This window comes from Pristis pectinata, chromosome 14 (genome assembly GCF_009764475.1).
Source record: "Pristis pectinata isolate sPriPec2 chromosome 14, sPriPec2.1.pri, whole genome shotgun sequence".
Classification (NCBI taxonomy): domain Eukaryota; kingdom Metazoa; phylum Chordata; class Chondrichthyes; order Rhinopristiformes; family Pristidae; genus Pristis; species Pristis pectinata.
In genome coordinates, this window is record NC_067418.1 from 42,246,738 (window position 1) to 42,272,693 (window position 25,956).

The 25,956-nt window shown below is 44.9% G+C and overlaps 1 protein-coding gene across 1 annotated transcript in view; it reads right to left on the reverse strand.

Moving 5' to 3' along the window:
• Positions 1–25,956, reverse strand: part of LOC127577716 (N-acetyl-beta-glucosaminyl-glycoprotein 4-beta-N-acetylgalactosaminyltransferase 1-like) — a 591,438-nt gene that overhangs the window by 54,690 nt on the left and 510,792 nt on the right. The window contains exons 12-13 of the mRNA XM_052029203.1: positions 6,853–6,953; positions 1,915–1,985 (exon numbers count right to left, since the gene is read on the reverse strand). Coding sequence (XP_051885163.1) covers positions 1,915–1,985; positions 6,853–6,953 — 172 coding nt within the window. The remainder of the gene's footprint in view (positions 1–1,914; positions 1,986–6,852; positions 6,954–25,956) is intronic.

The window sequence follows — 25,956 nt, forward strand, 5'->3', positions numbered from 1 at the left end:
CTACCTGCCTGTCTCCCAACTCCACCCCTCCCCCTCCTGCCCTCATCCACCCCTCCTTGATCCACCTATCACCTACCTGCCTCTGTCTCTCAACTCCACCTCTCCCCCTCCTGCCCTCATCCACCCCTCCTTGATCCACCTATCACCTACCTGCCTCTGTCTCTCAACTCCACCCCTCCCCCTCCTGACTCCTCCTGCCCATCATCCCTCACCCCTCCTCGATCCACCTATCATTGACCTGCCTGTCTCCCAACTCCACCCCTCCCCCTCCTGCCCATCATCCCTCACCCCTCCTCGATCCACCTATCATTGACCTGCCTGTCTCCCAACTCCACCCCTCGCCCTCCTGCCCATCATCCCTCACCCCTCCTCGATCCACCTATCACTGACCTGCCTGTCTCCCAACTCCACTCCTCCCCCTCCTGCCCATCATCCCTCACCCTTCCTCGACCCACCTACCACCTACCAGCCCCTGCCTCCATCCTCCACCCCCCCCCCCCACACTCTTCTTTATACCAGCTCCCCTCCCTCTCCACTCTTAGTCCTGATGCAGGGTTTCGACCCGAAGTGTCGACAATTCCTCTTCCCCTCGTAGATGCTGCTTGAACCACCGAGTTCCCCCAGCAGTTCGAGGGGACCTTCTGGAGTTTTTTTCTTATTTATTTATTTTCCTGGATCTGAGCGAAGCTCGGAAGACTGGTACTTATTGCCCATCCCTAACTGCCCTTGAAAAGATGCCACCTTCATGGACTTAGAGTGTGGCTTAAATTCACAACCTCAGCCGAGGAGTCAGTGGATGACAGGGAGGGTTTTGCACTGAGTGGGCTGTTCCTTCACCTCCCTGCAAGCCAATAGCCAAGAGTATCACGAGACCCTATCATCCTGGATACCATCTGCTGGGCCAGCTCAACCTTGGGTGGGACTGACTGCCAGGCAAGTCAGACATCCTGAGGCCAAGCGCTCTGGGCATACGCAATCCCGGCATCAGGAAGGATGGAGTAAAGGGGAACAGGTTTTCAATATAGGAATGACCCCATTCAAGTAAAAACTGTTGGAGTAATAACGGCAATAATTAAGAAACCTGACCCTATTTGTGCGGCCACAGCCTCACTTCACACCAGTCATCTGGTCACCACGTGGGGTTGCCTATCAAAGTTCACCGCAAGCTGCTCCTTTTATGGTATTTGGACTGGCCTGGGATGCCAAGTCCCGCCCCACCATCTCCATTGGGTAAACAGGAAAATTGATATCCCGAAACAAAATCATCCAGGACACCTAACTCCCCTTTGCAATATGGGAAATCCTGTACAATATGGGGCTGTCAGCAACCTTACCACAATTGCCAATGTATCTTCCAAATATTTTAAAAATTCCCTTGCTTTTTTTTCTACCTTTCTTGTGTACTTGGAGCCAACTTCTTTGGGGGAAAAGAACTCCTTCCAATTCATCATTTTTGCCATTTTATTTTAAGCTGCTGGTGTGGGAATTGCAAATATCACTCCAAGTAAAAGTTATTGGAAATTAATTCTAAAATACGCTCTTCAGGCATTGCAGAGGGAGTTATGCTCTGCACTTGGCTCACGCAGTTTTGAGGCTAGGTGTTAGTGATGCTAATGTAAGGCGCCAGGAACATAAGAAAAACATTTTGTGTGTCAATAATCACACAAATTCTTTCTGCTTTCAAAAGTTAAGCAAAAAAGCATGCACAGATTGCTTACTTTTAGTTCTATGTTAGATAAATGCGCATATGCAAGAGATAAGAAGATACATACTGTATGTACATGGGGTGAAATGATGGCAAAAGCCTGATGTAGAGCATTAAAACCAGCAGACCCAAACTATCTATCTCTGTTTTGCAAATTCTTCTGAAAGTCTCTATAAAATGACTGACCAATGACTGCCTATCACTCTTACCCTCTGGGTTATCAAACAAGAAAGGTTTGTTCTCCTCCTCATCCATCTTCATATACTTGTAGAATCCAAACCTGCCAGGGAGGAAAGACAGAAATTTCAAGCAGAGCTGTGCCATGGGTTGAGTTGCACGGCTTCAGTGGCTGGTGATGGATAGTCAATTGTGAAAATAAGTGGTTAATTTGACCTCCCCCAGGAAGAAGGGAAGGGAAAATAAAAGACTTATGTTTGCACCGCATCGTTCAGGACCCCAGGATGTCGCAAAATACTTAAAGCCAGTGAAGTACGTTTGAAGTGTGGTCCTTAATGCAATGCAAGAAATATAAACACTGCAGTGACCAGAACAGGTCAGAGGTGGTGTGGTTGGCTGTGAGTGACTGGGTTCCTGACATCTCTCTTCACCATCTACAAGATACAAGTCAGTAATGTGATGATAAACTTTACACTTTGGTGGATGTCTTAAAAACACTCAAGGACTGCCATCCAGGACACTGCAACCCAGCTCCTCCCACCCTGTCTCTTGCAAGGACGCTATCCCTTTTTCTCAATTTCTCTGCCTCCGCTGCATCTGTTCCCATGATGAGGCTTTCCACTCCAGGACATCCGAAATGTCCAACTTTTCTAACCAGGGCTTCCTCCCGACTGTGGTCCAGAGAGCTTGCACCCGTATCTCTGCTCTCATCCCCCTTCCCAGACCCAACAGGGAGAGGGTCCCCCTTGTCCTCACATTTCATCCCACCAGCCTATGTATCCAACACATCATTCTCCACCACTTCTGCCACCTCCAACGGGACCCCACCACTAAGCGTATCTTCCCCTCCCCACCCCTTTCTGCCTTTTGCAGGGACAGGTCTCTCCGTGACTCCCTCGTTCACTCCTCCTACCCCACCCATCCCGGGAACTACCCACTGCCCCCGCCATAGGTGCAACACCTGCCCCTACACCACCCCCCTCACCTCCATCCAGGGACCCAAATGTCCTTTCAGGCGAGACACCTGCACCTCCCTTAATATCATCTACTGCATTCGGTGCTCCAAGTGTGGCCTCCTTTACATTGGCGAGACCAAACGCAGATGAGGTGACCATTTTGCAGAACACCTGCACTCTGTCTGTAACTGTGATCTGCATCTCCCTGTTGCCAGTCACTTCAACTCCCCCTCCCACACTATCCTCAGCCTCCTCCACTGCCAGGAGAATTCCAAGCACAAACTGGAGGAACAGCACCTCATTTTTCGTCTTGCAACTTTGCAGCCTAATGGCATGAACATTGAGTTCTGCCACTTTAGGTAATCCCCACCCCCCCCCCACCATGCTTCTTCTCATCTTCCCTTTCCTAGCCCTTTTTTTTCCCCTCTCTCTTACCTTTGACCCATCCCTTGGTGGATCTGCTCCCCCCTTCCTCCCCCACATCTGCCTATCACGATCTCTTACCTGCATCTACCTATCATCACCCTGTGCCCACCCCGCCTCCCCTCTTTTGTCCATCTATCACTGCTCTGCTTTTCCCTCCTGTACACCGGGCTTCCCCTTTTCCTATCTTCAGTCCTGAAGAAGGGTCCTGACCCGATACGTTGACCGCCTGCTTTTCTCCATGGGTGCTGCCTGGCCTGCTGAGTTCCTCCAGCATCATCGTGTTTTTCATCTGGATTCCAGCATCTGCAGTCCTTTGTTTCTCCACTTGATTAGCACCTCAGTACCACATTCATTGCCTGCTGCATCAAAACACAATGGCTGCAGTGTGTGCTATCCAACACCCCTTCAATAAAACCTCCCAAACTCATGATACCTATGGCCTAGAAGGACAAGGGCAGCAGCTACTCAGGAACACCAGGTCACTTGCAGGTCGGATGGTGCACTACAACTATGCCACTTTGGTGTCCCACTGGCCCAGACGTCTGATCACTGAAACCACAATAGTCTAAGAAAGTGGCCCATCACCACCTTACCTGGTACCTGTAGGGATGGGCAATCAATGCTGGCCTTGCCAGCAATGCTCACACCCATGAACAAATGAAAATATACATATTTAAGGAATCTCATCACTATGCTGAATCTTGGTCACATTTATCCCCCAGTTAATGTGACTGAAAAAGAACAGATTAGTGTCCTTTTCACATTGCCGTTTGAGGGAGCGAGCTGTGTTCCTCTATTGCAGCAGTGATTACGCTAAAAAAAACACCTCTTTGGCTATAAAGTGCTTTGCGGTATCCTGGAAAGGACATGAAAAGTGCAACGTCAATTAAGTTTTCCTTTTCTTTTCAATCAACTAAAATGTTGTTATGGATAAGTATGAAAAGAGATTCGATTAGAAGAGAAATATTCTAATGTATTCCCTTTCTTGTTATATTTACACAATACATCTTAATACAGTCTCAGAATGTTTCCTAGTCCTATATCAGAGCTATAATTACAGTGTAGAATCACAGACATTAAAAGGAAATGAATCCATTCACCACCTTAGAAATGCACCTATAATTTGTTTGGCTACCTCCACACTACCAAAAGGGATAAAGCAGACTGTGGTCTGGTCTAGCTTTACGAGCACTCAGACGATAACACTAAACATTCACTCCTTCTACCACCAGCACAGTGGCTGCGATGTGTGCCATGTGCAAAATGCCCCACGGTTATTCAGCTAGGCTACTTTAACAGTACCTCCCAAACTCAAAACCTCTACAAATATGAAAGGTATGTGGGAACACACCATCCTGACTTAGAAAGGTTACACTGCTCCTTTATTGTTGCTGGACCTAAATCCTGGAACTCTCTACCCAAAAGCATTGTGAGAGTATCTCTACTGTAAAGGGCTGCAGCTGTTCAAGTTGGGGGCTTACCACCACCTTCTCGAGGGTAAATGGGGATGGATAATAAACATTGGCCTTGCAGCTGACGACCACAATCCAGAAATGAATAACACAGAATGGATTATTAGTGAGGAGACCTCAATACATATCATAAGCACGTGAATATGTTCGTGTAAACATATCTGATCATCACCTGTTCTAAACTGAAACTCAAACGTATGTTTAGCTGATTGCGAGTATTGAAGTTTGCACTCCTAATCTTTAGTTTGTGTCCTCTTCTGACATGAGCAATATAAATCAGGTACAGAAACAGGCCATTCGGCCCTTTGAGTCTGCTGTTCTGGTTGATCATGGCTGATCTGGTTGTAACTTCAATTCCACAATCCCAACTACCCACAATCACCTTTCACCCCCTTGCTTATCAAGTATCTCTCTACCCCTGCCTTAAAAATACTCAAAGACTTTGCTTCCGCTGCCCTTTGAGAAAGAGAATTCTAAAGACTCAACGCAAATCTCCTCCCATACTTCTAAATTCCATTGTTACAAGTCTGGCCTATCTAACCTTTCCTCGTAATTCAACCTGGTTTTAGTCTGGTAAACCTTGTCGAACTGCTTCCAATCCTTCAAGCAAGGACACCAGTACTGTACACAGAACTCCAAATATCTTCCCTTCAAAGCTTATATAACTGAAGTGCAACCTCCCCACTTTTCTATCTAATTCCCTCAGCAATAAACAGTAGTTTTCCTTCCATACCTGCATACTAGCCTTTTGTGAATTGTGCACTAGGAAACCCATGTCTCTCGGCACCTCAGAGCTTTGACATCTCGTCATATTTTCTTTTTATTTTTCCTTCAAAGATGAATAATTTCATATTTTCCTACATTATACTCCATATGCCAGATCTTTGCTCACTCACTTAACCCACCTACATCCCTTTTATGTTCTTTTTGTAAAAGACTCTCTACCCTTGTGTCATCAGCAAATTTAGCAAACATATCTTTAGTGCCTTCATCCATGTAATTTATATAAATTGCAAAGGGTGTAGCACTTAAATTGTAATATTAACATTTATGGCCACAGGCTTATGAAATTATATTTTCAAGTTGTTAAACTAATAGTGTGATGCAAACTCCTCAATGTATTTTAAGCATTCAGTACACCCTGGTTTGCATAGTATTATCGTACATACATTTGGGTGCCTTGTCTGCAAGGTTGAAAATTATATAAGAATGGGAGCCTAGTATGATTATGCATGTATTGTGGTACAGCCTACTAATGAAAATCAATTGTAAACCTGAATATTAAACTATATATCTTTGAAAAGAGTGGACATTTTTTGTACAAGAAAAAAAAGACAAATTTCTGCATTCCTGTGACTTCCACCAACCTCTGGGTTTAGAGTAGGTCAGATGGATATCTATTCTAGATACCCATTCATTCTAGCAGCATATTTTCTTGTCATTTTCCAGAGAACCAGACTTGTTAGTAAACTAAAAGTTTACTCTGTTTGTGCAACTGAAAAGTAGCCCCCACTGTATTTATACCATTAACCATTTTATCTATGGCAGGAAGTTGTGGTTGTACATATTATACAGCCATGTCATTTAGATAACATATTTTATTTTTCCTTCAAAGATGAATAATTTCATATTTTTGTACATTATACTCCATGTGCCAGATCTTTGCTCACTCACTTAACCCACCTACATCCCTTTCTTACGTTTTTGGCATAGGGAAGGTCCTCAGGAGATCCCCCTCTACAGTGGCGAATGGGAAGGATTAGTCTGAGGTGGTGGAAAGCATTGGCCAATGAAGTCAGGATTCTATTTTAGAAACTGACCATCAATCCAATCAGAAACCAACATTTGTGATAACCTGAACTACAGAAACCTTTGTGAGGTCATTAAATGGCCTCAGACCAAACATCACACAAACTTTGTAAGTATTAAACTACAGAATGTTTAATGAATGTAAATCAAGACTTTGCTAATGGCTCTGATAAAGTCTAGGTTAAGGGATTAACTCTCAGCGTTGCCTAAAGACAAAACTCCACTGTGGATCTAGCCATTTTTAGACTGTTGTCTAAATCTAATGCATCTAATATTGAATATTCAGACTGTATGCCCAAGTTCTTACTTCTCCAAGTACAAGGGGCTCTCTCGGTAGAAGCATTTATTTTCTGTTTCCATGTGAGTGAGCCTGGTGAAGTCATTCGGGTAGACAAAAGACAGGTAGACCTGTAGGAATACACAAATAACATGGTAAGTACTGTACTGATCAGTCTTGAACATGATTTCTTTGAGGTACATTATATATACAATGTGAGAAGTGAAACAGTGCATTGAAAACATTCTGGATGTGAAGTTCCAACAGAGTCTACTGCAATAACCTTTTTGGGAGACAGAAGTTGAAGAAAGTTTGCGAAGGGTTGGGGAAATTACCCAGAAAATAGTAATGGCACATTGCTGATTACAGCATGAAGACTGGAAGAACAGCTGGAAAATTTCGTTCACTTTCTTTCCATATGTGCAAATAACTGTTTTCACTGTTATAATATTAAAAGTTTATGCTTTGTTTCTTCAGCTTTCCTCTTTTGCACTATTTATTTGTTTTCGTAACTTACAGTAATTTTTACGTCTTGCACTGTACTGCTGCCGCAAAACAACAGATTTCACGACATATGTCGGTGATAATAAACCTGATTCCGATTCTCTCCATTTCTAAAGGTTCACCTCAACAATAGGAGTAAAAACATGCTGAAAGAAAGAAAAACATATAGCACTTTGCAAGAGTACTGACTCAGGACTCAGGATTTTTGGAGGCGGAGGGCGTTTTCTATAAAACCGTGTAGTTGCTATTTTGTTTTAGCATTTGTAATGAAGATGACTGTACGTTCTGGTCATTTCAGCTTTCCTGGTGCTCCATAGCTCTGGCCTCTCCTCCAGCTCTTTTGAGCTCCAGCCTCTCCCTCTGGTGAAAGCAGTGAAATTCAGTGGGGGATGGGGGTGGGGCTGGTAACTTCCAATCAGGAAGGAGCTGTGCTGGGCGCTGCATCACTGATCTGACGAATGATGGCAGTCCACTGCAGCCAGGGACATGTTGGAGGATAAGGACAATCTGAGGTTGATCCAAAGGATGGTCTTGCTGGTTGGTCATCAGAAGATCTGGCATGTTATATTGAAGAGCCGTTAATGTGGGAGCACAGTTCTGACTCTTGTGCGCACCCCCACGTTTCACACAAGGCAGCACTTACAGAACCCCAAGACTTTTAATTTGCCTGCTTGGCTCCTTCACACTGACTGCCACCGTTCTCCGAGTGAAGGCTCACAGTTATGAAGAGTCCATCGATCCGTGAGGCAGCAATCATTCAGCACAGATTTCACATTGTCCCAGAAAGAATTAAACAGCAAGTTTGGAAAAAAAAACGGAGAATGGTTCGAGTGTGGAGTGCCCTGTCCACAAGCTGACTCTGATGCCCAGAAATGCATCCCCAGTCGGTTGCACTAAAGGTGTTGTAATTTACTTCTGAAATTTGTTCCACTGACTTCATGGACCCATCTAGTGTTTTGTACTATTAACCAGGGGCAAACTTCCAGACACATAACTTAAAAAATAAATTAATGGTTTCTTCAAAGAGATGGGTGCTCAGATGCATTGGCACAGTGAGTAGAGCCACGCCCTCACAGCACCAGAGACGTGGGTTTGATCCTGACCTCCGTTGTTGTCCGTGTGGACGTTGCACACTCTCCTTGTGACTGCAGGGGTTTCCTTCAGGCACTCTGGTTTCCTCCCGCATCCCAAAGACGTGTGGGTCGGTAGGTTAGTTGGCCACTGTAAATTGCCCCAAGCGTGTAGGTGAGTGGCAGAATCTGGAAGGAGTTGAGGAAATTTGTGGGGAGAATTTTAACAAATGGGATTGATGTAGGATTAGTGTAAATGGGTGGTGTATGGTTGGTGCAGACTCAGTGGGCCGAAGGGCCTATTTCCGTATATTACGACCCTATGGGTATGGGGAATGAGCAGGAAAGTAGGCTTTGGATACAAGGCTCATCCGAGGAATCTTTAATGGGGGAATTAATTCAATTATCACTATTCCAGCTTGGGAGTGGTGAAATTCCATGCTACTGTTTGGATATCTTTTAAAACATGAAAAGGTAACTGCCATTGGACTGACACGGTGGTTGCCTTGATCATTTATACTTAAAGCTTCCACTGAAGAGGGATTTTTAAACAGCTCAAACCGGGGTCCTGTTTGTTGAGTGAAATGGTCGTAGAGTTCTAATCATCGCAATTAGATTGATTTTATTCTGCCCATTTTGGCCACTGAACGACTAAAGGGGTAGAGAGGAAACAATAATTATTTAACACACTAGGGATTTGAACTTATGAGGAAAGGGTGGAATTGTTTTCTTAAGGAATGGGGATAGCTGGAAGTGACCTAATTGAGGCTTGTAAAATTATGAAAGCATTCATGAAACCAAGCAAGCAAAATGTGATGTACATTCACATGAATTAAACATCAGGACATTAAGAAGGTGAATATTGAATTGTAAAATCATTTATAAATGAAGGTCATTGAAGCAAACAGGTTAACTGTGCTTGAGGGATAATTCGATATGCTCTGAAAGAGGCAGTGGAAGACGGGCTAAGATGCCATGAACTGAATCTACACAAAAAGACGTAGGATTATGTGTTGACTGGGCACTGGCTTAAAGTGCTTGCATAGAAGTGCCAGGGATCTTGCAAGCCACAGAGTGCTTGACAATTAGAACACAGATCTTGCAGCAGAAACAGGTGACCCCTGCAGTCCGTTTTGTCAACAGGTTCGATGGTGGCTGATCTGAACCAGGCCTCAGCTCCACTTTCAGTTTACATGGCTGAACGGTCTACCCTCTTTCCACATCACTGCCTATGTTCCTCAGAGGCATCAGGACAAGTGACCAAGAGTAGGGTCGAAGTGATATATTTTAAAGTACACCTTGAAGGAGAGGCGGCGGGCAGGTTGGGGAAGAATCTCAGAGTTCAAGTGTGGCCACCAATGAAGTAAAAGAGTCTGGGATGCACAAGAGGCCAGAACTAGAGGAAGGAAGCAAGGGTATACACAAAAGCATCAGGATGCCGGTTAAATGCACTCCTGAACTCCCCTTGGACCTAACTTTGGCAAGTCAGAAGCAACAAGGTGAAGTTTTACCTAGCGTGAAGCTCTATTCCTTCAGTGAATTTCCCTTCCTTGCTCCTACTTTACTGCTAATACCTGGCCCCTCACATCACCACACAACTGTACCGAAACAAAAACACAAGAGAGCCATGTCCTTCCCTGAAACCACTGCTTGTCAGGACTTCAGGACTGTGGGATTCCTTTGGTCCTTGCTGTGTGGTGATCTTTGAAAACAAAGATGAGCTTGCAGCCAGCTCCAGCTCACCTCACCCTCTACATCACACCACTGCAATCACCACACAAGCAGCTGCCATTGCGCTGCAGTATCACAGTGAACGCTGCAAGGATTCGGTACCCCTGGTCCAATTACTTTTAATGAGTCAGCACTATACAATGCCATGATTTTGAAAAGGTTGCATTAATTATGAGGAATCATTTGGCTTTATTATTCCTTTTAACAGCGCACTGCCAGAGGGGGAGCAGTGACGGGTGTAACATGGAGAATGAATTAGTTATGCCTTCAATGACAACGAGCACCATTCCCAATTCAGTGATTATTCCTCCGGGTAGCAAAGCTACAGCACTCTGTCACCATTTAAAATAAAATAAAACCATTAGTTATAAAGGGAAGCATATATTAAAAAGAAACAGAAGTGCTGCTTCAGGAGGAACTGCATTGACAAAAGGGATGTAACACTTTCCTGGGCTATTTATTTTCAGCAGTCATGTTTCCACAAAGGGACTACATGATGGAATAAGTTATGAATGACACATTTATCTATGCTTTGACCATTGTACAGAAAACACATTCAGCAGATTTCAGCCATGCTTTCAATTTCTGCCCTGGGTATTGCAATGTCTATTGTTTTTGGTGCTGCTGCAAGTATTATCACAGAGCATCCTTAATTGAAGGAAGCCATTCTCAAACTGAGCAGCGGAGCCTGGTACAACAATGAAACAAGGTCATTCCACAAGGTGCATAAATGTTCGCAAACATTCATATCTACTATACTGCTTTTCCTTACAAAGTACTTAACCCATACGGACCATTAACTATTTACATAAGATTATACCATCAGTTATCAATTTGCAGATAATAAAACTATACAATTAAGAAATTATTTACAGAAGTACATTCTGCAGTTATACGTTTAACCAAACACATACTCTTTGCCTTCTTCATTATGAAACTTCTCATTAGAGATTGCAATTAAGATCTCTAAAATCTCAATTTCAGGCTTTAGTGATTCCAGTAACATGGAAACATAGAAAACAGGAGCAGGAATAAGCCATTCAGCCCTTTGGGTCTGCTCCAGAATTCAACACAATTGCTCTGGTCATTCACTTCAGTACCTTGTTCTGACCTCTCCATGCCCCTTGATCCTTTCAGCATTAAGATATGTCTCCTTCCTTAATATATTTAGTGACTTGGCCTCCTGTGGTAGAGAATTCCAAGGGCTCACTAACCTCTGGGTGAAGACATTTCTCCTTAACCCATTTCTAAATGATCTCCCCCATCTCCTGAGGCTGGGTGCCCTGGTGCTTCTGCGTTCTCCAGCCATCAGGAACATCCTCTCTGAATCTCTCGAGTCCTATTAGAATTTTATAGTTTCCTTCTAGATCCCCTCTCATTCTGTTACACTCCAGTGAACACTGGCCCAACTGACGCAATCTTTCCTCATACATCAGCCCTGCCAATACCTAGAATCAGTCCAGTAAAGCTTTGCTGCACTTATTCTATGCCAAGAACACCCTTCTTCAGATAAGGGAACAAAACTGCACACAAAACTCCAGAGTAAATTATCTCTTCCTATATGTCTCAGACGTAATTCATCTGGCATCCTGTCATATAATTGTTGCAATAATATAATTAGACACGTTAACAAAGAACATATTGTTCGACTTGTTTGGGATCACCCGCATCCTCATATCATCTGTATGTTGTACATGGTTTCCCTTAACCTTAATCATCTAATAATTCTCATTAATAATAACAAAAGAAACAATTGTACAATGTTTGGCATATCTACTGAATGTCATCAATGCAAGGGTAACATTTTCCACTTTGGTTGCCTTTTGGCATTCAGAAATCATATCGATCAGGGACAAACACGCTTCTCCCACATGTACACCACTACAGTCTAGAACTTCATGGCCCAGCATTCCACTTCACCTTTATAATCCTTAACACCGGTGCCCCGCAAGGCTGCGTCCTCAGCCCCTTACTTCACTCCCTATCCACTCACGACTGTGTGGTCAAATTCTGCTCTAACTCAATTTACAAGTTTGCAGATGACACCACTGTAGTGGACTGGATCTCAAACAACAGTGAGACAGAGTACAAGATAGGGAGCCTCGTGGCATGGTATCAAGACAACAACCTTTCCCTCAATGTCAGCAAAACAAAAGGGCTGGTCATTGACTTCAGGAAGTGGGGTGGAGTACACGCTCCTGTCTGTACCAATGGTGCCGAAGTGGAGATGGTTGAGAGCTTCAAGTTCCAAGGTGTAAACATCACCAACAATTTGTCCTGGTCCAGCCACGTGGATGGTACGGCCAAGAAAGCACACCAACACTTCTACTTCCTCGGAAGGCTAAGGAAATTTGGCAGATCCCCATTAACCCTCACAAATTTTTACAGATGCACCATAAATAGCATCCTATCCAGATGCATCTCGGTTCGGTATGGCAACTGCTCTGCCCAAGACTGCAAGAAATTGAAGAGTTGTGAACGTAGCCCAGTCCGTCACGTAAACCAGCCTCCCCTCCGTCGATTCAGTCTGCACTTCCCGTTGCCTCGGGAAAGCAGCCAACGTAATCAAGGACCCCTCCCACCCCAGTCATTCCCTCTTCTCCCCCCTCCCGTTGGGCAGAAGATATAAGAGAACATGTACCACCAGGCTCAAGGACAGCTTCTATTCCATTGTTATCAGACTCTTGAATGGACCTCTTTTATTCTAAAGATGAACTCTTGATCTCTCAACCTACATCATATTGGCCTTCGCACTTTATTAGTCTACCTATACTGCGCTTTCTTTGTAATTGTAACATTCTGCTTTTTTCCTTTTGTACTACCTCGATGTGCTTATGCATGGAATGATCTGTCTGGGTGGCAAGCGAAACAAGGCCTTTCACTGTATCTCGGTATGTGTGACAATAATAAACCAATTAGCAATTAATCAAACCAGGGAATCAAACCTGGCTTGATGCAGAGTGCAGAACAACATGCTTCCAGCACCTCCATGCATGTGTGAGAAAGAGCTGCTAACCTGGTAAAGCTGGAACACAGGATGAACGTGTGCTGAGGAGCAAAAACAGTGCATGCAGTAAGGCAGGGCTGAATGATCCCCACAGACAATGGATCAGATCAAAGCTCTGCCCTCCTACCACATCCAGTCATGAATGGTGGAGGCTCGCCAATGAGGGAAGGAGGCTCCAGGAGTCCCCATCCTCAGCGATGGCAGGGCCCAATGTTAATGTGCTGAAGACAAGGTTGTTCAGTCATTAGCTTCAAAGGGATCATGCAGCTTGGCTTCCCCTTGAGGTCCCTTCACCATCGTGGGCCCCAGGCTTCAGACAATTCGATTCACTCTGCACAATATTAAGAAAGAGATGACAGCACTAGATACAACATGGGCTCTGGGACAGACAACATCCCAGCCCTAAGTACTGAATTCCTGCACTCCAGAACAGGCCCGGCCTAGAGCAGAGCTGCTCCAGTGCATTTAAAGCACTGGCATTTACCCTGTGTGGAAAATTGTCCAGGTATGTCCTGTTCACAAAAACCAGGAAAATCCAATCCAGCGAATTACTGCCCAATCAATCCACAATCAGCCATCAGCAACATGATGGAAGGTGCTGTTGGCAACTATATGAAGTGGTAATTACCAATAACCTGTCCATAGATGCCAAATTTGGGTCTCCCCAGCCTCGTCCAAACGTGGACAAAAGAGGGGTAAGTGACTTCATGTTACCCAGTGTGGCACCAGGGAGCTCTGGTAAAACTGGTCAATAGGCATCAAGTGGAAAACACTTCAATGTTTGGAGTCATACTTTGCACAAAGGAAAGTGGTTATGGTGACACAGGAGACCACCGATGCCAGAATCTGGAGCAACAAACAATCTGCTGGAGGAACTCAGTGGGTCGAGCACCACCTGTGGGAGAAAAGGAACTGTCCACGTTTTGCATCAGGGCAGAGAGTGGAGAGGCAAGATGGCCAGTAATAAAGAGGAGAAGGAGAGTGGCGAGAAAGGATTCCAAGGTGATTGGTGGACTGGGGAGGGGTGTGAGATGACAGGCAAGTAGTGCCAGGTAATAATGGTGGTTGGAGACCAATTGTTCCAGCCCTAAGGCATCATTGTAGGAATTCCTCGGGGCAATATCCTAGGCACAGGCATCTTCAGCTGCTTCATCAATGACCTTCCTTCCATCGTAAGGTCAGAAGAGGAGATGTTCGTGGATAATTGCACGACATTCAATTCCATTCACAACTCCTTAGCAACTGAAGCAGCCCATGTCTGCATGCAGCAACATCTGGACAACATTTGGGCAAAGTCAGATGAGCAGCAAATAGCCTTCCTAACACAAAAGTGTCAGGCATTGTACACCTACAGCAAGGGAGTGTCTACTCACTAATCTTGACATTCAGGGCATTGTCATTACCGAGTCCTTCACCTTCAGCATCTTGGGGGTCAGAAACTGAATTGAACCAGCCATGTTAATATTGTGGAAACAAGAGCGGGTCCGAGGCTGGATATTCTATGGAATGTGGCTCACTTCTTGATACCCCAAAGTCTTCCCACTATCCGCAAGGCACAAGTCAGGAGTGGGATGTGATACTTTCCACTTGCCGGATCAGTGTGGCTCCAATAACTTTAAAGACACTCAATACCATCCATGACAAAGCAGCCATTCGACAGGCATTCTGTCCATTGCCCTGAACGTTAATACCTTCCACCAGGTTAATTAACCATTATAAATTACTCCTTAGTGTAGGTTAAAAAAAAAGCTGATGGTCATGTTCTGGAGAGATCAAGTTGTGGGGTACAAGGAAAATATGTGGGGGAATGAGACCAATGGGATTATTGCTCTGGGAGCTAGCATGTACCTGAAGGGCCGAATGACCTTCTGTGCCGTTATAAGTATCAGATTTCACAGGATAATGGTAGCTTATGGAATTCAATACTCAAAGCACTGTGAATTATCTGAAAATTGCTATTCATAAAAATGAAATTTGACTTATCCTGTCCCTGTAAGCCAATTCCTTGATGCCTTGTCCAAGCGGAAATGTTGCTACTGTTACAAAACAAAGAATTCCTCTGGTTCATCCTGAATGGCACTGTTGGCGATCTATTTGTACATACATGTAATATTGAGTTAAACGGTCTGAAATTTTTGTCAAGGATGCTGACTGTAAGCAAAAACTGATCAGTTGCCTGTGGATCTGAATTTCCTTCGTAGTTTTGTGGGAGCCTATTAAAATTTTGGTGAGAGTTTGGCCAGAATTAATGAAAAAAGGCCAGGGACCCAGTTGCTCAAGATATTTGTCGGTTCTGATCGGTCTTGGAAGCTTCGCTAACCTTAAGCTAATGAGGTTGGGGGTTATTCCCAGAATCAGAGACTCTCCTTAACGGAAACCCTGTCCTTGGCGGGGTCCAACATTTTACTGCTGACCGACACATCAGGTGGGTCGAGGCTCATTAACCTGAACGTGCGTGGATCAATGGTTAGGCAAGATTGTGGGTGAATTGGATTGGACCCCTTGCATCGGTGTGGGGTGCAAGTGATTCAATTCATTGGCAGTCCGAGGCAGATTGGGGCAGACAAGCTCTGGAGCTGTACCTCAGTGGCACAGGCACCCATTAGTCCCCCTCTGATCCTGCAGTTCTCAGGGGTCACTGGTTGATACAAGACTCAGCATTAGTATGGAACCATGACCTGTGAATTTTTGTGGTCAGAAGTGTTGTTCTTTGCAGATACCAAAATAAGTTGTTTGATTCAATTGAATCATCAGAATCGCAGCAATAAATGAAGCTGAGTATTTATCGTGGTCAAGAAGGCAGTGCCTCCATGAAATCAATGTTTTATCCCACATGGTTTTAATACCTCTCTCTCCCCCTCCCTCTCTCTCACAGGCAGTCCCTCAGGATCGAGGATGACTTGCTTCCAACCCTTTTTTGAGGTGACCGATGAGGCCCACGTGTGACCCGCACACTCTGCCACAGGTCTGCACGGTAGCAGCAGTTTGTACCACCTGCAGGATGCACTGCAGCAACTCACCAAGACTCCTAAGACAGCACCTTCCAAACCCACCGCCTCTACCAGCTGGAAGGACAAGGGCAGCAAAAGCACGGGGGACACCCACCCCCCCCCGGAAGTTGCACTGCCCCCCCCCACCCCCTCCCCCCAAGCCACACGCCATCCTGACTTGGAAATATATCGCCGTTCCTTCGTCATCACTGGGTCAAAATACTGGAAATCCCTCCCTAACAACATTGTGGGAATACACACACCTCAAGGACTGTAGTGGTTCAAGAAGGCAGCTCACCACCCCCTTCTCAAGGGTAAATAAATGCGAACTCAGCCTGCAAAGCCCACATCCCTTGAATGAATAATAATAAAAAAAAAGTGGGGCAGGTGCTGCCCTACAGGATGGGTGAATGGATAGCTTGGGAAGTAGGTGCTCTTTCTGTTGTTTACACTGAGCTTCTGGTTCTCTCAACGTATGGACTCGAGCCAGCCCAATGGTCCTCTTCCACTTGGAAGACATGTGGGCCCAGTCAACGGGGATGTTACACCTTTCCAAGGAAACCTGCTTGAATCCCACGACAAGAGCTCAGAAAAGAGCACCTTGCTTCTTGAGTCCCCAGCGACACGGGTTCAATTCTGGCCGCTGCCTGCAAGGAGTTTGTACGTTCTCCCCATGTCTGTGTGGGTTTCCTCCGGGTGCTCCGGTTTCCTCCCACAGTCCAAAGAAGTACGGGTTAGGAAGTTGTGGGCATGCCATGTTGGCGCCGGAAGCGTGGCGACACTTGCGGGCTGCCCCCAGAACACTCTACGCCAAAAGATGCATTTCACTGTGTGTCTCAATGTACATGTGACTAATAGATACCTTACACACACACACACACACACACACACACACACACACACACACACACACACACACACACAGAGTCACAGTGAATTCAGCTACACATTTTCCTCAAAACAGATCCTCGCCAGCTTGAATTGAAACAGCAAACTATTTAAAAGTGAGACATTTTTTGAGGAGTATTGTTGCAGCTAATCGGGTGCAGATTTACATTCTTCTGACCCATGATGTATGAACCAGAGCACACGCACTAAGCAAACACTCCATAGCTAATAGTTTCAAATAATAACATCAAGCTTTTGAGCTGTTTCCAGGTTTCCTTCATGGGTAAATCCATATGAGTAAAAGTGCAAATTGTAAAATTGTAATTTATTTCAAGAGCAGGACCTTCCTGTAATATCAAATCAGTGATCTCTACCATCTGTTTAGGCTTTTATAATGAGGACCAGAAAAATATTAAACCGAGGAACAAGATTGCTCTAATTCGTCTCTTTCTACCTTGCTTTGCCAAATATTTCTGGCACACTACTTTCTGTTAGGAAAAGGTCGTACAACTAAATTTATTTAAATTTTGCACTTTTATTCAGAACCCCTACTGCTCCAGGCTTGCATGATACAATCGAGCTTCTGGAGATTATCACACGATGGCATTTGAAAGAGCAGCATGCCCTTAAATATAAGTTACATCGATTCTCTGTAAAAGTCACCTCAGGTAAAATTACAAGGTGCATTGTCCTTGTTTCGATGCGTTTATTAAGAAAATCAGGTTAAAATTATCCTAATTAACCCCAAGTGGTTCTTGTTTAAGAGATACAGAAAAGAAACAGGCCCTTCAGCCCAACTCATTCATGCCGACCAAAATTCCCATCTAAGTTAGTCCCACTTGCCTGTTTTTGGCCCATATCCATGACAGTTGTCCCTTTAGATGTTGTTATTGTACCTGCCTGAACCACTTCCTCTGGCAGCACCACCCTGCTTCTGAGGTCACTATTAAATCTTTCCCCTCTTGCCTTAAACCTATGCCCTCTAGTTTTTGATTCCCTTTGCCTGGGAAAAAGACTGTGCATTCACCCTACCTATGCCCCTCATGATTTTATACACTTCTGTTAGGTCACCCCTCAGTCTCTTACGCTCCAAAGAATCAAGTCCCAGCCTGCTCAATCTCTTCAGGCCCTCGAGGCCTGGCAACATTCTCATGTCTTCTTTGCATTCTTTCCAGCTTAATGATGTCTTTTCTATACTGTTAGGAAGAGAGTTCAAGCACTTTGACCCAGCGACAGTGAGGGAGCGGCGATATACTTCCAACTCAGGAGTGTGGGTGACCAAAACTGTACGCAATACTCCATGTGCGGCCTCACCAATGCCTTGTACAACTGCCACATAACATCCGAACTATTATACTCAATGCCCCGACTAATGAAGGGATACTTCTTGAACGTTGTGAGAGTCTCTGCCTCAGGCAGCACGTTCCAATTCCAACCACCCCAAGGGTTAAAAAGAAATTCCTCCTCAGATCCCCTCTAAACCTCTTCTTCCTTACTCTAAACCTATCTCCACTTGTTTTAGCTACCCCTGTTATGGGCTTTCATTGGAAGGTTAAGAATAGTTGTCTGAAACTGCTTTACAAAAATCCCACATCAAAAGTATTACTGTATTTTGATATCACAAGATATTTTGACTTAAAGCCAATACCAATGTGATCCAGCGTCTAATTCTGAAATTTTAGACCAATGCACTAATGAACATGCTATTGTCTGTGGAGAAATAAGGTTAATAACATAAGATAATTCAAGTTGAGTGACTCCTTGCTGTTGGATTCATCATCTTTTTGGTCACTGGCAGAGTCACTTGCAAATATTGCATTTTCTTACTGTCTTCTTGATGGTGTTTAAGGAATGAAAGACCTTAGGAGATGGTTGCTGATGGATTAGCAAATTTACAAGAGTTTAATGGAGCAGATATTTCAGGACAGCATTAAAATACAGAAAGTTACAAAAGGTTAAGTGCTTAATTATAGTTTGCAACTGTTAGTTGAATTGAATTTTTTGACCAATGACAGCACAGTATAACTCTACACTATAAAATAATGGAAGGAATTTAATGCACTTTTTTATGTCCAAAATGCATCACAACCAATTCATTACTTTGTAAAGTGCTCTGTTGTAATGGAGACAAATATAGTGAAGAATATGGACACACCAATGTCCCGCAAACTATTCATAAGAGTCATAGAGAGAAACAGGCACCTCAGCCCATTGAATCCATGCCAACCATCAAGCACCCATTCACACTCTTACCCTCATATTTTATCCTTTCCACATTCCCATCAACTCCCTCCCGATTCTATCACTCAGGTACATACAAGGGGCAATGTTTTACAATGTCCAGTAAAGCCCATGACAGGGGTAGCTGAAACAAGTGGGCAGAGGTTTAGAGTAAGTACCAGAGGGACATCAGGGACTGTTGTGTACACTGCTTCACAGAGACATGGCTCACTCCCAGCACTTCAGACACAGTGCACCAGCCTGAGGGCTTCACAATGCACCGCATGGACCGGTCAGCGGCATCAGGTAAAGGCAGGGGCAGCAGCATTTGCTTCATGATTAACCGTCATGGTGCACAGACGCGGCGGTTGTCACAGTCCTGCTCCCCTGACCTGGAACATCTGGCAGTCAAGTCTCATCCATTCTATCTGCCAAGAGAGTTCTCCACTGTCATCCTGGTAGTGGTGTACATTCCACCCCTGACAAATGTCAAGCTGGCACTGGAGGAGCTGAGCACTGTGATCAACAATCATGAGACAGTGCACCCTGATGCCTTCCCGATCATCATGGGGGACTTCAACCAGGCCAGCTTGGAAAAGTCTCTGACAAGCTACCACCAACGTGTCACCTGCGGAACCAGAGGAGCCAATACGCTCGACCACTGCTACACCACCATTAACAATGTTTACCGTGCCATCCCACGTCCACACTTTGGCAAGTCTGATCACCTGGCTGTACTTCTACTCCCGGCATATGAGTAGAGACTGAGGACCACAGCACCAGTGGTGAGGACAGCGAAGGTATGGTCAAGGGAGGTGGAGGAGCATTTACAGGACTGCTTTGAATCAGTGGACTGGACCACATTCAGGGATTCATCTTCGGATCTGAATGAATCTTCCATGGCCGTCACCGACTTCATCAAGACCTGCATGGGTCAGTGCGTGCCGTCGAGAACATACCGAGTTTTCCCAAACCAGAAGCCCTGGATGAATCAGGAGATTCGCAGTCTGCTGAGAGCTAGATCTGTGGTGTTCAAGACCAGTGATCCAGAACCCTACAAGAAGTCCAGGTATGACCTACAGAAGGCCATCGTGAGAGCGAAAAGGCAATCCTGTGTGAAGTTAGAGATACAATCGGATGCACAACAGCTGTGGCAGGGTTTGCATGTTATTACTTCCAATAAGGTGAAACCTAACAGCATAACTGGCTGAGATGCTTCATTCCCCGATGAGCTTAATGCCTTTTATGCACATTTTGAAAGGATGAATAACACTGCACCTCTCGAATCCCCACAGCATCTGGCGACCGTGTAACCTCTGTCTCAGAGGCCGACGTCAGAACATCCTTCAAGAGGTTGAACCCTCACAAGGTGTCAGGCCGCGAGGATGTACCTTGCAGGGTACTGAAAATCTCTGCTAGAGTGTTCAAGGGCATCTTCAACCTCTCACTGTTGCAGTCAAAGATTCCCACCTGCTCCAAAAGGGCATCAATCATACTGGTGTCCAAGAAGAGCAGAGTGAGCTCCCTCAATGACTATCACCCAGTAGCACTCACATCTACTGTGATGAAGTGTTTTGAGAGGTTGGTCATGGCTTGAATTAACTTCTGCCTGAGCAAGGACCTGGACCCACTGCAATTTGCCTACCTCCCAACAGGTCTACAGCAAGCGCAATCTCACTGGCTCTCCACTCAGCTTTGGAGCACCTAGACAACAGCAAGGCATACGTCAGGCTGCTGTTTATCAATAACAGCTCGGCGTTCAACACCATCATCCCCTCAGAACTAATCAACGAGCTTCAAACCCTGGGCCTTTGTACCTCTCTCTGCAACTGGATCTTTGACTTCCTTATCGGGAGACCACAGTCAGTGCAGATCAGTAGTAACATCTCCTCCTCGCTGACAATCAACACAGGCGCACCTCAAGGATGCGTGCTTAGCCCACTGCTCTACTCTCTCTACACTCATGACTGCATGGCTAGGCTCAAACACCACCTATAAATTTGCTTTTGACACCACCGTTGTTGGCAGAATCTCAGATGGCGATGAGGAGGCATATAGGAGCGAGATAAATCAGCTGGTTGACTGGTGTCGCAACAACGACCTTGCGCTCAATGTCAGCAAGACCAAGGAATTGATTGTGGACTTCAGAAGGGGAAGATGGGGGAACGCACACCAGTCCTCATTGAGGGGCCAGCGTGGAAAGGGTGAGCAGCTTCAAGTTCCTGAGTGTCAGCATCTCAAAGAATCTATCCTGGGCCCAACACAATGATGCAATCATGAAGGCACGTCAGCTGTTCTACTTCATTTTGGAGTTTGAGGAGAGTTGGTAATGTCAGCATAGACTCTTGCAAATTTCTACAGATGAACGGTGGAGAGCACTCTGACTGGTTGCCTCACTGCCTGGTATGGAGGCTCCAATGTGCAGGCTCAAAAGAGACTGCAGAGGGTTGTAGACTCAGCCAGCTCCATCACAGGCACAACCCTCCCCACCATCGAGGACATCTTCAAGAGGTAGTGCATCAAGAAGATGGCATCTATCATTGAGGACCCTCACCACCTGGGAAATGCCCTCTGCACGTTACTACCATCGGGGAGGAGGTACAGGAGCTGAAGACCCACACTCAATGTTTCAGGAACAGCTTCTTCCCCTCTTCCATCGGATTTCTGAACGGTCTATGAACCCATGAGCACTACCTCATTATTCTTCTTTTGCACTATTTAGTTATTTTTGTAACTTATAGTAATTTTTAATGTCTTTATGATCTTGCACTGTACTGTTGCCACAAAACAACAAATTTCACAACATATGTCAGTGATAATAAACCTGATTCTGATGTCCAATTAACCTGCCAACCCGCGTGTCTATGGGATGTGGGAGGAAACTGGAGCACGGAGTATTGTGTACAATGCTGGTTGCCACACTACAGGAAGGATGCGGTAGCAGTGGAGAGAGAACAGAGGAGATTCACCAGGAATGGAGTGCTTTAGTTATAAGGAGAGATTGGATAGACTGGGTTTAGTCTCACTAGGATGTAGGAGGCTGAAGGGTGATCTTATAAAATTATGAAGGGCATCGTTAGGCTAGACAGTCAGTCAGTGTCTTTTTCCCAGAGCAGGGAAACTAGACGCACCACTGTGCTGCCCTGTTAATCTCTGTTTGGTGGTTTTGAGTGAAGGATAAAATAAATCAGGCCAAAGGGGCAAACGCTTTGCTCAAATAGATCACAATTATATTCAGAAGATGGAAGTAACTTTAGTCAAAGGCACCCAAATGTGGACAGAATAAAAGTTGGGATTAACATAGGATTAGTGCAAATGGTGATGGTTAGGATTTGCTCAGTGGACAGAAGGCCCTGTATCTCTCTCTGACACATCTTTCACAATCTCATCATGGACCTTCACTGTTATAAAGGCAAAGCATTGTGCATGTGGGGTTGGTTGGTACAAGATCTTTGTCTCAGGGATGTCTAGACTGGCCCACTCTCTCATTTGCTCTGTGGACAAGTCAACAATGGCTCAGAGCTCAGCTTTTTCGGGTGTCTAAGCAGGCTAGCATCATGCAGCTCCAGGTCTGAGATTGGAGTGATCTTAGTTCTGGAGTGGAGGTGACAGCAGTTGAACAGTTCAGCTGTGAATTAGTTCCACCCCAGCGGAGAGCCTATTGGAGGAAAGTTGCAATATTGAGAAGCAAAAAAAACTGCAGACATTCTCATAAAAGGTCATAGATATTGTTAACTCTGTTTCATTGACCAGAGTCATTGACTTTGGTTCTCTCCCTAGAGAGTCTGTCTGACCTGCAAAGTAGTTCCAGCATTTTCTGTTTGCATTATGGCATGTATTGAGTGTGCCTATACCCTTAAGAACCATGTTAGTTGTATGCTGCTATTCACTATCACTGAAGCTCTATCCTCATTGCTTGCCTTACTGAGCAGCATTATAGAAGAACCAAGAGCCACAACAGTACAAAGCACTGAGCCACACTGCCTTTTATCTCTTGGTGCCATGCCCATATCCAATGATGAGCAGGAGACTTGTTGTGTGTCTCCTGCCTGCCCAGTTGTCCAGAGGAGATCTCTTTATGGCGTGGAGTGGGAAAGTACTATTTGAAGAAAGACGTTGAAAAAATAAAAATGAGCTTCAAAACAATTAGATTCAGAACAGCATGAACATTGAATTCTCCCACTTTAGGTAATTCCCCCCCCCACCATGCCTCTTCTCTTCTTCCCTTTCCTAGCCTCTTTATTTCTACCTTTTTTTGGTTTACTTTCACTCCTTTCCTCTGACCCATCCCCCAGTGGATCTGCTCTCCCCTCCTCCCCCGCACCTGCCCATCACTATCTCTTACCTGCATCTACCTATCACCACCCTGTGCCCAGCCCGCCTCCTCTTCTGTCCACCTAGCACTACTCTGCTTTTCCCTCCTATATATCGGGCTTCCCCCTTTTCCTATCTTCAGTCCTGAGGAAGGGTCCTGACCCAAAACGTCGACCGCCTGCTTTTCTCCACGGATGCTGCCTGGCCTGCTGAGTTCCTCCAGCGTCATCGTGTTTTTCATCTAGATTCAGAACATGCTGTTGTTCATATGACAGAACATAGTTTGATGTTTTGGCCCTTTCTTTATCTCTGGATACTTTGGTAAGTATAAAAGGCTGTTTGGGGCATTTCGCAGCTTTCTCTATGAGTGACAGGCTGTAATGTACACATGCTCCTCCTTACTAACTGATCATTGAAGAAGATGAAAGAAAGTCCATCACATTAACAATTGATCAAATGATAGACTTTAAAATGTCACGCTACATATGAATATTGATCAAAGTAACAATAAATCTACTCCCCCACCCCTCCACCCCTGTTGGTTTGTACCCAAGACACTGAGCGATGACTGGAAGGAGGAAGCCTACAAGCTGGTCATCAACTAAGCCAACTAATCAATACAGCAAGTGCCACAAATCGACACTGAAGTCCTGAGACATTGTTAAATGGAATGCAGGACGCTGTTTGGCCCCCTGCCTGACCTAATCGGGTTGTTGATCGGTCATGTGTTGACAAAATACCTTCATCCCCCACTACTTAACTGAGTAGGCCTCATCAAAGCAGGTAGCTGTGACATGAGCTGGAGTGGCCTTTTAAGTGCTGATGGGGTCATCAGCATTCTGGAGCTCTTGCAGTTATTAGCCTTCGCCAATCATCGTGTTCAGCAGAGAGCTCAGAGACCTCAGACACGAGTGATGGTACGTACAGGTAGTCATTTCTGCACTTAGTGCTCTCCAGCACTAAAAAGCAGCATAACACATTTCCATTACTTCTGAATGAATGAAACAGATTTATACACGGCAGGTAATTTGCAAGAAACCTCCGAACATTAGGTCTCATTGCTATCCATCACCAAAAGCACAAGTTTGGGAAAGACACCAAATGACAATGCTATTACTTCTGTACCTTCATACCCTTCCCTTCAGGAGTAGTGTGAAGCAATGCAAGGATTTGCAGCTTGATTAACAGGCTGTCATGCAGTATCAAGGGATATATTTCCTAGATGCTGCGACTGTTCATATAAACTTAATGATTTATTCTCCCTCTGTGTATTCCCAAGAAGAAAATATGAACTAAACTGGATGGAGATTATCTGGAGGATGAAACCATTTTGAGAATCAGTAATGGTAAGGGTACAGAGAAGGTGGCAACAGCATGTCTGTGAAGCAATGGGTAACAGCAGGATGTGGAGAAACCAGGCAACTGCAGAGCATAAAGGAAGAGGGGCTTGGAAACCAAAGGATAGTGAAAGGAGCCAAAGGAATATTTAAATGAATATTTAAAGGAATCATTAAGGAAAATTCTCAAAATGCTTGCGGGACATGAAGAAGCATTCCCAGCTCAATCCAAATGCTACTTCACGCCTCTTATTTATAACTTGAAGGCAAAGATAACTCACTTTGGTTAAATATTGTTCCTGTATGCTTTCCACTGTGAAGGTCAATGTTTATAATCATCTTATTCTCTGTACTGCTTCTGCGCATGGAGTCCACAAGTGACAGACTAAGTGCTCTGTGGCAAGCATCTCAGCTCCTGACTCATTGCCAAAGCCTCTCCCCAGCAGTTCTGAGAGACTCGTCAAGCAATATAATGGAATACTCTTTGCAGATGCAGCAAAACTCAAAGGGCTTGAAAGGACTCAGGGGAAAACAGTCCACTTGATCAGCTCATCCATTAGCCGAGGCATCTAGTGTTATTGGCTGCAGTGCCTGCATTCTGGAATGTCAACAATGCATTTTACATCCCCTCCCAACCATCCAGAGGAACAATTACAACAACTGCATGAGAACCATCATCTCCAGGATTTCCTCCATCACCCACCACCCTACCCTGGGCACACCTTGTTCGTTCACTGCTGCTGGGTCAAAACCCCGGAACTCCCTGCCCGACAGTGTGGGGGCACATTGAGTACTTTGGTGCTGCATGTAAACAGTCCACCATCTTCTCAAGGACAGGGTTAATAAATGTTGATCTTCTCGGAAATGCCCGACATCCCAGAATAGTTTTTGAAAAAATACAATGGATTTGGTGTCTCCAAGCAAGCTGAAGGAGACACGAGTAACTGAACTAAGAGGGCTGTAATTAATTATTGATGCACTTTTAGCTTTTATTGTTGAGTGCAGGTAATTCTATGCAGAGTGGTGTTTGTTTGGCTGCTGAGTATTAGATGCAGAACAGAGACATTCATAGT